The sequence below is a fragment of the Barbus barbus genome (assembly GCF_936440315.1).
Source record: "Barbus barbus genome assembly, chromosome: 9".
Classification (NCBI taxonomy): domain Eukaryota; kingdom Metazoa; phylum Chordata; class Actinopteri; order Cypriniformes; family Cyprinidae; genus Barbus; species Barbus barbus.
Genome location: NC_136737.1, coordinates 13745810 through 13758435, shown reverse-complemented (window position 1 = coordinate 13758435; position 12626 = coordinate 13745810). Strand labels below are relative to the sequence as shown.

The 12626-nt window shown below is 36.3% G+C and overlaps 1 protein-coding gene across 2 annotated transcripts in view; it reads right to left on the bottom strand.

Moving 5' to 3' along the window:
* Positions 1–681: 681 nt before the first annotated feature.
* LOC306874813 (guanine nucleotide-binding protein subunit alpha-11-like) overlaps positions 682–12626 on the bottom strand; it is a 30683-nt gene continuing 18738 nt past the window's right edge. Inside the window, exons 2-7 of one of the 2 annotated variants that reach the window (XM_079425078.1) lie at positions 11879–12063; positions 11376–11530; positions 10016–10144; positions 5560–5689; positions 4497–4650; positions 682–4381 (exon numbers count right to left, since the gene is read on the bottom strand). In XM_079425078.1, the coding sequence (XP_079281204.1) occupies positions 4191–4381; positions 4497–4650; positions 5560–5689; positions 10016–10144; positions 11376–11530; positions 11879–12063 (944 nt within the window). In that variant the 3' untranslated portion in view covers positions 682–4190. Of the gene's footprint in view, positions 4382–4496; positions 4651–5559; positions 5690–9555; positions 9685–10015; positions 10145–11375; positions 11531–11878; positions 12064–12626 lie in introns of both variants that reach the window. The other variant, XM_079425077.1, reaches the window with a different exon arrangement.

Sequence of the window (12626 nt, the reverse complement as noted above, 5' to 3'; positions counted from 1 at the left end):
TTTTAATTCCTAACAATTTAATAACAGCACCAGCAAACAGCTTGAATAAATATTCACATATATTGTTTAATTATATTACCTATATATAAAATATTTATATCTTAATTTTATTTTTAATATCTACAATGGTATATTTTGTTTTAATGTACATAAATATTACATATTTTTAATATGTAACTATAAAAATGGCACCAACAACCATTCACATATATATATATATATATATATATATATATTTTTTTTTATCTATTTATTTATCCATATATATATATATATATATATATATATATATATATAAAAATAAATGTAAATAATAATACCAGCATGGCCATCAATACAAATAACTGAAATCTGACTGGATTATTCTACTCTATAATGAACAAAGATTTTTGAAATATCTCCTTCACATTTCTGACGTTCAAATCAAACCTCAATATTAAAAATAGCATCCATCTAATATATATATATATATATATATATGCCGAAATGAGATTTAATGACATCTTTGTAGCTGAAGTTATATTAATACGATCTCTGTGCTGTGCAAGAATCATTTTGTCATTTATTTAACTCTTTATGACAAGAGAGGGTTATCATTACGACTACCAGGACTCTTACCACTTTTATTAATCTTTCTTGCAATAAAGGACATAAATAAAAGCTCAACACAGACGCAAACATATAGGAACAAATTTTATTCCAATTTAAAATGGATATTTTTTTTCTTTAAAGGAGAAGGCTATGAAAGTCATTTTCATGTATGAATGAGGTTCAGGCAAAAGTGGTTGAAATGAAACATACAAAAAGAGAAATAGGTCTAAAATACTGTAAATGAACAATAATTAAGCCCCTTGTCAGCAGGGTTTCGCGTTAATACGGCTTCTCCTTTACCAGACCCTCTCCACCGAAAACAAACATGCAATTAAAATGTAATTTCTTTTAAAAACAGCAGTTTGTCATCTTTAATCTTAAATACAGAATAAAATTGTCCTTTTCCTGTTGCGCATTTACCATAAGCACATACTTAATGTTTATTTGCTTTTAAAAACCGGACCATAAAATACACAAGTCCTTTTTTAAATGAATTCCACAACGTTGGCACTTGTAAAGAGTCTGGCTCTACAAATCAAAGGGATTGGCACACTCAATATAGTACATCATTTACATTTGGTATGCTTTAAAAAATCAAAAAAATCAAATAAAGAGCAACCAACCGAACAAGAAATACATTACAAAGTAATACAATACTTTGATTTTATACACCACTACACAAAAGTTTATTTTAGCCGTTTTATCAAAAACAAATGTATTATATTAAAGTGTCCTACATACAAGTTTTCAGGTAATGCATCGACATCAGAAATAAAAAAAAGAAAGTAAAGATAGCTTCATATTGTATGCATCCATCACGTCAGTGTGGACCTCAAGCAAAAGCGTCATTTCTATTCATTAGTGTCTGCATTTCTCAGAATACCAGGAACAAGTTTGGAGGAACGGATACGTCACATGAGTGGAGTTCTTTCCATTACTGCAGAGTAGGTTCAGTGCATTAACCCAGGGAAGAAAAACATTTCAAACTACATCACAAATAGTTGAGAACGACCAAAAAACCCCCTTAAAACACCAGCTGAACAGCATATCAAAGCTACTTATGCCATCTGCACAGCGTATTCTGATGTTTCGTGGACTTAATTGGTATGAAATGACTGTAGTGTTTCAATTGGATAAAGAAAGGGGTTTCTCAGATTAGGCCTAGCCTTTTAAAATGAAAGTCGTATGTACAAAAGCTTTAAAAGTTCACGTGTTCAAAAATACCGTCATAAATTTACAGCTCTACTACTTGTACAACAATGAAACCGTTTGAAATTGGCATATGACGACTGATAGTACCATCCCGCCCAAGTAAACGGAGTTTAAAATTAATGAAGTGTGAAGCCCCGCCCAGAAGCACGACGGTATGCAAATCTGGATGTTTGAAAAACTAGAAACAAAACAAAAAAGCAGCTTAACTGGCCTGGAACGGGAGGACTGTTTAGTTAAAGAAAGAAAGAAAAAAGTTTGCAATTTGGCAAACAATTCGTAAAATGCACAAAAAGGTCCAAATGTATATGTAATGGCTTACAGGATTAATTAAAACGCAACAAAACTGCGAATATACAGGGAAAATTGCGTATACATCTTCAAAACTACGCTTCCAAAGTAGTTCGTTAAAAAAAAGAAAAAAGAGAATCCTACTACAATACATTCAATTACTAGTAAAAAAAAAAAAATTTGCACCAATAAGAGACCATTGCGATTCAAATATTTAGCTAAATCATTACCTTAGAGTTAGTGATTTTTCTCACAAATTCAGCTTCTCTCAAACTATGTTGTTTCAATGATACGAACAAAGCCAATAAGACTGTATGAGTGCTAATGTGCGATAAATTCATAGCCAGTCGGCTGGGGAAAAAAAGGTGTACGATAAATGAGTAAACAGGACTCAAAAGCAATACCGTCACAGCCCCCGAAACCAAACATGGCAAAGGGAAACGCGTGACATCACCGCCACCGAATACTTAATTCCTAAACTTACAAAATCAAAAACGGTCCATTCGAAGTCTATTGATTTGCAGCAAGAAATAGCATACATTTTCCGAAGATGCTCCCTGGATGCACTGCAAGGTGAACCTATGGAAAACGGCAACTCCCGCGGCGTCACCCGCGTGGTCCCTGATTCAGATACCCACTTCGGCATACCTATTGCTCTATCGTCTTCATAGAGTCCTTCCATTCTCTGCCCACAATTAGCCCTTGTAATGAAAAGCATGAAAACTCACCTGAATTACATCAAAGATCCCCCCTCCCCCCCAAAAAGCCAGCTAGTTATGGAATCCAAAAAGCTAAATCAAGCGAGAACTAAGATATGGTACTACGAAACCGAGAGTGAACTCTCAAAAAACTACGCAAGCAGAGACCAGTTAAGAATTCAACCACTGATAAAAATCTCAATTTCCTATTTGCATAAAGCGATGTTGATAAAATGGAAGTTCAACTCTCTGTTTTCAAGCATTTCAAATATTCGGGAAAACTAAAAGAACAGAACAGCGACAATCGATTTACGAAATACCAAAAAGAAAAGATCACTTGCCAATGGATTTTTTACAGCAGTAGAGACTCATATTTCTTTGGAAAAATGAGTTCGACTAATTACATATCTGGTCCATAAATAAAAATAAAAAAATACTAAATCGATTTCACGCTATATAGCACTTTTGCGTTGAGTTCCGAGTGAGTCTACGAACATTTAAATCACTGGATATTGAATGTTATACTGAGTAAATTGGCTAGTGATGAATTGGCTAGGAAAGGCGTTTATTTGATTCCTTCGGTCAAAGATTCAAAACTGATGTGACGAAGCATGTAAACAAATCACAACCTTTTAGTAAATATCCTTGAATACTAGCTGGATCCCTTTAATTATACTGATTAAACACCCAATACTGGCAAACGTCAGACTGGAGGAAACCGTTCGCTGCCTGAATGATAAATGTAGTGCATACACAAGCGAACTGGGTGTTTTTAGAAACAGGATTTGAGATTTTGGGAAAGCAATTAGAGTGTTTTTGAAAAAAAAAAAAAAACTGGTGGCTTTCATTACTCATCATTACGAAAAAAGTCACATAGTGTGCCATCTCTTCTCCAGTAGTGATGGGAAATCTCTATACATCACTCCTAAAATAGTATTAAATCAAATCACCTCCACCTCTAGTGTTATAGAACGTGATTGCACAACTAACACCTGGTTAAATTCAGTGATGCAAGGTGAAGTCCTTCAAGAATGTCGCCCACTCTTCGTTACGGATGCTCCACCGAGTTTCCATTAAGTTCGTACCTCAGTTTCATTCAGGTAGAGCCCACCTACAGCCCATCTACAGAGCAAACGAATGCTCTTTGTCATTAGGCACCGGTTTAATGGCCCAAGCCTTCGTGTTTGATGATAAAGCTATCGGCTGGAGGGGTCGACATTCAGGAAGAGAGGAGAAAACAGGCAAAGAAAAGGACTATGTGAAGATCCAGTGCCTAATGGGGGTGAAGGCGTGTCCGCACAGTTCCCGTGCGTGTGTTTCTGCGTGCGAGGTGTGTAGTGCTTTCGGCCGTGTGTGGGCTGCAGGTGTCTCGCTCTCGTTCGATCTCTCTCTCTCTCTCTCTCACACTAGGTTGTACTCTTTGAGGTTGTGCTGCAGGATGGTGTCCTTGACCGCCGCGAAGACGAAACGGATGTTCTCGGTGTCTGTGGCGCAGGTGAAGTGAGAGTAGATGATCTTGTCGCTGTCCGGGTTCAGGTCCACGAACATCTTTAGGATGAACTCGCGGCCTGCCTGGGCGTCCCTCTGCGGACCTGTGAGTCAGTAAATGAGAGTTTGGAGACAAAACTATGGAAGTGGTTGCAGTTCACAAGTCTACCACATGGTGTCAGTGTAGGCTTCATTTAAAACTTGTGAAAAGGCGGTTACCGTCAAATTCAGGGAAGTAGTCCACCAGGTGAGAGTACATGATCTTCTCCTCCAGAAGGTCCTTCTTGTTCAGGAACAGAATGACTGAAGAGTTCTGGAACCAGGGGTAGGTGATGATTGTGCGAAACAGCGCTTTGCTTTCCTCCATGCGATTCTGCAGAAGTCAGAAACAAAAGTACCACAATGAAAGGGGCGGCTCAGCTTCAACTGCATTGATGACTAATGCAGATGACTGTTAAGCATCATTAACTGCGGTTAATGCAAGTCTAGCTGATGAACCTCGAATGATTTATGTATTTCCATATATACTCTGTTATATTATATTGCTCAATAATAATAATAATAATAATACGCAATTTCCAAATAAAATCTCTATAAGTAGATACTAATAATTAGAAATTAAATATTTACATTCATAAATGTATAATGAATGTAATTTTTACACATTATAAAATAAATTAAATATCTAATACTAATAGTAGAAAATACATTTACATTACAAAAATCTATAAAATATAAATATATAATAAATTAACAGTTAAAGATAATTTCTAAATACACATTCATTTGAATATTTATAATTATAAAACAACTAAAAATAAAATTTTTGTATAAAATATTAATAATTTAAAATGATATAAAACAAATTATTTCACATGAACAATGAATTCTTATTTTGATATATACATTATAAAAATGTGTGAAATGACTAATACTACTAATATTAACACTAAATACATTAAAAAGTATAAATGTAAATCAAACAAAAATAATATTATAAAATAATTCGAATAAATAAAAATATATTATTAATTTTAATATAGTAATACATTTAAAAAAATAAATGAAATGACTAATACTACTATTTTTTACTAATAAATAAATACATTAAAATGTATAAATATAATTAAACATTAAAATATTTTGTAAATGTATATTATATTAATTTTAATGTTTTTATACATTATAAAAATACAATAATTAGAAAAACAAACTATAATACTAATATTAATTATAATAAAAAATATATTTAAAATAATGCTAAAAAAAATAAATCAATCACCTCATTGTCAGATTCCACAAGGACCTGGTCGTATTCGCTCAAGGCAACCAGGAACATGATGGACGTGACATTCTCAAAGCAGTGGATCCACTTTCTGCGCTCTGATCTTTGCCCTCCGACATCCACCATCCTGAGACAGAGGTGACAAAGTATGAGTACACATAAAAAGGCTGGTTTGATGATTATGATGACTATGAAAGGCTGTGCCAGTGTTGTTTATGGTATCCAATCGAGACCCTGAACTGAAATGACTTTAAACTTGTCCTTAAAACTAAGCTCTCTCAACATTTGGCTTTTGTAAAAAAAAAAAACAGGCCAATTCTGAAACAGATTTGCAACATTTTCATTGGAAATGGGCTACTAGATCTCAAAGTAACAATATTCTCTTTTTATCAAATCAAATTAGATCTAGAGGCCCTATGATGCCACCAAATGAATGAGTACTAAAGGATGGAAACCACTTGTCATATAAAATTCGATGCATCTCAAAAATCACATGTCTGTTATCTTTATATTAACATTTTGGCAGGAAAATCTTGGTTAATTGCATTACATCTGGAATTCATTCTCACAAACATGCACAAATCAAGTCGTGACATTGTGTGGTTTCCAGGTATCAACGGTTTGGATAAAACTAGGACTTGTGCGTTTCTAACGTGAACTGAACAAGACCAGCTCAAAACATGACCGCAGAGGTTAATTTAACACAGAGAATTACAGAAGTATCGAAACAGGACAATAAGCACGTAATTATGATTTCATCATGCCGCTGGAGAGTTTGAGGTCAGGAGAACAGATCTACGGTCAAGTATGGAGCCGATCGTCTTCAGTTCTAGTAAAATGGTGACATTGTAAGTGGTGAATTTCACAAAGGAAGCAAAACTAACAAACAAACATTTATAGAGACGCCACAAACAAAAAGAGAACTGCAGAGTTTCAGATGCATGCTGGGATTTGTAACATCCAAGAAAAACGGACAGTACGGACAGGGTGAATGAGCGATGAAAAAGCGTGTAGGCACTGTATTAGTAAAGCCCTGAGACAGATGGAAAAACAGATACGCAACTGTAAGGTGTGTCGGGGCTGATTTTTTAAATACATGCTTATTCACAAAGCAAATATTGAATATGAACTAAACAAAATGCATTCCTGGGCCTTGGTATGTCATGCACAAAAATAAACACGACAGTTTTTTTGGAACAAAAAGTTTCATCTAGGGGCTTTTCTGGCCTTATAGATTTTTAGAAACTTAACTTTTTAAATGCTTTTCATACTAGTTTGACAAGTCCAGAAATATTATCCAATAGAAAATACACACATAAATCATTTGTTCTGCAAGTCATACTCATTTCCACCACAATTTTGCATAAATTGGTCTCCTTTGTCTCACTTGAATTTCATAGCTAGTATTTTATGTACAGTGCTATGCATAAGTTTAGACACCCATGCTAAAGTTGACTAAAAAGAGAAATAAAAAAAATCATCTTTTGGAAATTGAACTTAATGCCTTAATTAAAAAAATGAGGAAAAATTCAACCTTTAAGGACACCAATTTTCTTTGTGAATGAATAAAGAAGATCTTAATACTTAATACAGACAGGGTCTGAATACTTAGGACCATGTGATATTTCAGTTTTTCTTTTTTAATAAATCTTCAAAAATGTCAACAATTCTATGTTTTCTGTCAATATGGGGTGCTGTGTGTACATTAATGAGGAAAAAAATGAACTTAAATGATTTTAGCAAATAGCTGCAATATAACAGAGTGAAAAATTTAAGGGGGTCTGAATACTTTCCGTAACCACTGTATACTACATATCCTATAATACATTGTTTTTTCATCCTATTATATAGTTATATATAAGCTTTTTATATTTATGATATTTTATAATTAGTACATTTTTCTTTTTCCTTTTAATTTAGTAAATGTTTTGGAAATTTTATAGCATGTTTGCAATTTTTATTAATTTTTTTAAACATCTATAGTTTTACATCAAGTTAAAGGAAAATTAGAAATGTTTACTTGGCAACTAGATTAATTTTTATTTATTTTTTTTGGTACATTTCAAATTAAGAAACTTTTCTTGTTTTGTTTTTAGTTTTCCCCTGCCTACAGTTGAAGAAACACCCATTTGGAACTGTATTTTAACATTAAAAGTGAGCCAAATAGTATGGTTTCATGCGTTATACATTGCATTAAAGCAGATGAATGACCAAACAGCTTTCGGTTTCATTTTCTGAAACTGAAAGTGCACTACAAGAATATAGGCCATTCCCAGTTCAACAGTCAGGTAACGCTCACTGCTCCTAAATTAATAGAAAAGTACAGAGACAAACTCACAGGAGATTGTCTCATAAAACAGAAGGGAATAATCAGAGCAATTCTCAACCATACTATTTTTTTCCCCCATCACACCTGCACTCGGGCACGGTGAGGGAAAACATAAGAGAAGGGTTTTATTTTATGTATGCAACAATCTCGCTAGCTCTGTCTCTAGCGGCCAGGCGTAAAGCTTTGATAAATGGACTCCTTCAGGAGCTACAACCTAAAATAAAGCCTCTTCAGCCAGCCTCTGTTCCTGCAGGAGGTACAGCTGACCTACTTACGAGGATAAGCTCTCTTACTCTGGAGGACGAGGAGTTGGAGAGGAAGACAACGCAACCAGAATCTTTAAATGGCTTTGGTGTGTAACCATGTAGGTTACTTAACCAAAACACTTCACCTGCATTTCGGAACATCATCTACAGGTTTTCTGCATTCAGTAGTAGCAGTCACCCGAAACCTCAAGTGGCCTTAAAGGTGACATTCCAGATTTACCTTGACATTTACCTGGGATGTGAACCTGCCACCTTCCAGAGCAGTTTGGAAGTGTTTGTTTGTTTGTTTTAAATACCCAATAAACATTTGCAAGAATGTTATTTGTACATGTCAAGCACGGATCAAGAGGGAACCTTGTTTGAAGAGAAGTTATTTCTGGCGCCAGCGTGCGTAGGAGGGGTTTGACACGCTGGCTTCCAATCGATTTGCGGGCTTTTGTGATCACCTCTCTACAGAGGCATTCTCTCTCATCTCGGCTCTAAATGGGGGGTTGTGGAGGGCTTCTTGTTGGCGCATCACCTGCCAAGCTGTGGTTCGTAAACGTTCCCACTTCATGGGCCTGAGCTCAAATTCCTGCCTGTGTGGTAATGTTCTCACGTGTGCAATGGATTATACTCCAAGGCCTTGAGTTGCAATGTTTAAAAGGTAAGATTGTGTCCAGTGCTGACTATTGTTAAAGAACTGGTTTTATACAGTTTCTGTAGTATGGACTTTTTAATGGCATTACAAATCCTACTATGCCCAAATGTAACATCGCAATTTCTCATTATGCAATTAATAACCATGAATCTTTATCAAAGTAGGTTTGGTAAATTTGCAGGTACTTTCGCCAAAGAATACATTGCTAGCATTCAAAAAGTGTCAAATGAATCAAAACAAAAGGCAAAAACGCAAATCAAACTAATCGACAAACTAAATAAAATGCAAAACGAATCAAAATTAAAAACAGAATTAGAAAAAGAAATCTTCATATCACCTTCTGCTTTTTAAAATTTGATTGCTAAATACTGCTTAATGTATTTAAATGAATTAATTTTATATCCATACAAAAACAAAAGGCAAACCAAAACAAAGCAATATTGTTATAATGTATAAAAACAGTGTTGCTATGAATGAACCCTTACGTCTCCAACAATCCTTCAAGCCCCTGAATTTCTTACGCATAAATAACGATAAAAAAAAAAAATGGATGCATGTTAATGGGGTTAATGATGCAAAGAGGTTAATGACTAAGGACATTAACAGCCACTAACGTCACAGAAATGTTGATAAACGTATCAAACCTTGTTCGTTCAACTGGCCGAAGTGGACCAGATCAACGCACTGATTCGCAAAATGATTACAAACATGAAGACATTAAAACTGGGGAAGGAATCCTGTCCGACATTATGATCTACCTGAAAATGATGCTTTGCAAGTCGAAGGGATACTCAATAATCCCTGTGGTAGGGATGCGAACCCTAAGCACGTCTTGCTGAGTTGGCAGATACGACGGCTCTGCGATACGGTCCAAATCGCTTAGATAGCTAGAGAAAAGAGAGATTGAGAGAGAGAGAGAGAGAGAAGGAAGAAGAAAGAATCAAGCATGGCAGCAGATCCCTAGAAAAACATTGAGGGAACGCTGCTCGGGATCCTAGTATGCGACCCCAAAACCTTCTGCTTACTCTGCTGACGATCTCTACTGAGAGTTCCCCAAAAACAACTCTTTAGGAGTTGCAAAGAAACAACAATAGCAAAGGTTGAGCCCCGGGTGGGTGTGAAAATGCAATCAGGGAAGGCAGCAGTGCAGTTGCAGCAGCAGGTTAAAGGTCAGGAGATAGCGGCGGCAGTGTGGGTGTGCCATGGGATTGGCGATACCTGAAGATTATATTTTCCAGGTCAAAGGGATACTCTATGATGCCAGTAGTGGGCACTCGGACCCTCAGCACATCCTGCTGGCTGGGCACATATCCCGGAGACGATATACGCTCTAAATCGCTAAGGTAACTGTGGGATGAACCGGTGAGAAACAGAGGCATGTACTTGTGTATGTGTGAACTTTTCATTTTCCAGGCAGTTTTGGAAAAACCGTGGAATGGATTTAAATATGGTTAATAAAAAAAAAAAACATTAAAAATATAAATCTGTAAATATTCAAACCCAAAAATAAACATTTAACTCATCCTCATTGTTCCAAACCTGTCCGATTTCATTTCGTAGAACACAAAAGAAAGTTTAAAGAATTTTTATGCTGCGTTTAAACTTGTTGAGACTCATTCAATTATAGGGCACGGCGTTTCAAATGCCGAGTCAAATGTGTTTTGACATGAGTGCAAACGAGACTTAAGGGGATTTTGAGACTTGCATTTTGTTTGCTTTTTCCGAAATGGGGATTAAAATGTTATAATAGTGGTGTTTGACTTCAAATGCAAACTTCGCATTCGGTGTCAAATCCAGCCACAGCTGAAGACTTGAAATTAAGTGACGCTTGTGTGGAGTTGGCTTACTTTATTACATATAAAGTGTATTAAATGTATTTGTCAGATACAGACATTTAAAACGTTTTCACATAGCAACAGAACTTTATTGAAAACTTTTCAACCCTCCATAGACAGCAATACAACTACCACGTTCAAGGCTCAGAAACCGTAGTAAGGACATTAAAATATTCCATGTGACATAAGTGATGTCACAATGTCCTTACTACGTTTCTAGGCCTTTAATGTAGTAATTGCATTGCGGTCTATGGGAGGCTCAGAAAGCTCTCAGATTTCATCAAAAATATTTTCATTTGTGTTCAGAAGATGAACGAAGCTCTTACGAGTTTGGAACGATGTGAGTGTGAGTAATGGCAGAATTTTTATTTTTGGGTGAACTATCCCTTTAAACTATAACTATATGAGAATATGGAAGTCCACACCACAGCTATAAATCCAATCTTCTGTCCGACTTTTAAGGAGCCTGCGCATTTAAAGCAGCAGATGACAAAACTGATGCTTGCTCACAATAAACAGAGCATTATCATCTGTTTCTGTGAATGCTAATATAGTTACCGTTACGGTTATCTTTATAGATATGATTCGAAGTATGAACAGGCCATATTACTGCATCTATACATCTATGACTTATTACAAATATGCTTCTAACTGACCGCAAGAAAAGATGTAGCTTTCGACAATTCAATTAAAAGCAATAAAGTTAAAAGGAGCTAATGGCTAATGACAGCACACACACTTACTATTTAGTGGAGTCAGAGAGCTGGTACTCTCGCCTGCGGTCGTAGGCTTCCTGGATGCCTGGATCCGACCAGAGCTTCTTTATTGCACTGACATAGGCCTGGTCAAAGGAGCAAATATTCTCCACATCGACATCTCGCACCAGCAGAGCATTGTTCTGTGGATAATGAGACACAGTAAAAATCCCATTTTATGACCCCCAGCGGGGTTTCGAACCAACCAGGTCACAAGTTGTCGAGTTTAAACTTTAAGGATCTTCTTTAGGAAATATTAACTGATTCTTCAAAACCAAAACATGAGAATAATTAACCGCAATCCTGCACTGAAGAAAGACAGCTGCCCGTGGTGTGACAACAGTAAAATTTACAAGCGAGGCTTGTAGTGCTTTTTATAGCCACATTTATGGCCTATCTGGGTTTGATTTGCATCTCGACGTGCACTCTGGGCATCAAAGAAATGATTACAGCGCAGTGGCGGCGGGGGATGTTCAGTGTGCAGCAGTCACCTTGTTCGCTTCGTATTTGAATGGGATCTTGAGGTTCTCCGTGGCACGGATCATGGACTGCATGGAGGTGAAGATGTTCTGGTAGACGAGTTTGGTGAAGCCGCGCTTGTCCTCGTCGGTGTAGCCCGCCCCGTGAATGATGCGCATCTGTTTGATGAACGTACTCTTGCCACTCTCGCCCGTGCCTGAGGATGAAAAAACAACAGCATTGGAACAGGGTTAGATCATATTTTGGCTTCAGTTTCATATCAGCCTCTGGACTTTTGAGAGCACCAAGGATAATAAAAGCCTATCTGGAGCTTTTTCACATTTGGCTCCAGTTTGGATCCGGCTTTTTCGAAGGTTTCAGACGAAGGCAACACTTGCGAAGACTCCAGATGACGCCAACTTTATAAGGATAATAGTTTTGTATGTTGATCCATTCACAAGTTGTAATTGCTGCCTAACACGTTTGTTGTTTGCTTAACATGATGTTAACTAACCACACTACATGCATGCGCTGATTTGTGACTGCGTGTTTTGACTGAGCTCCATCAAGTTGATTCTTTATCGTCTATTTTCTATCTTAAAAAAATTTTATACACTATCATTATCGTTTATAACGTGCGAATATATCCCCTATAGCATTCTAAAATAAAACCAATCAGAGTGCCTTGTTATCACTAGTTTTATTTTGATTTCTCGAGTCCGTTAGCATCGGCAGCGTGGCTGCCGCTAATCTCGCTTAGATTGCTAACACTCCATTCAC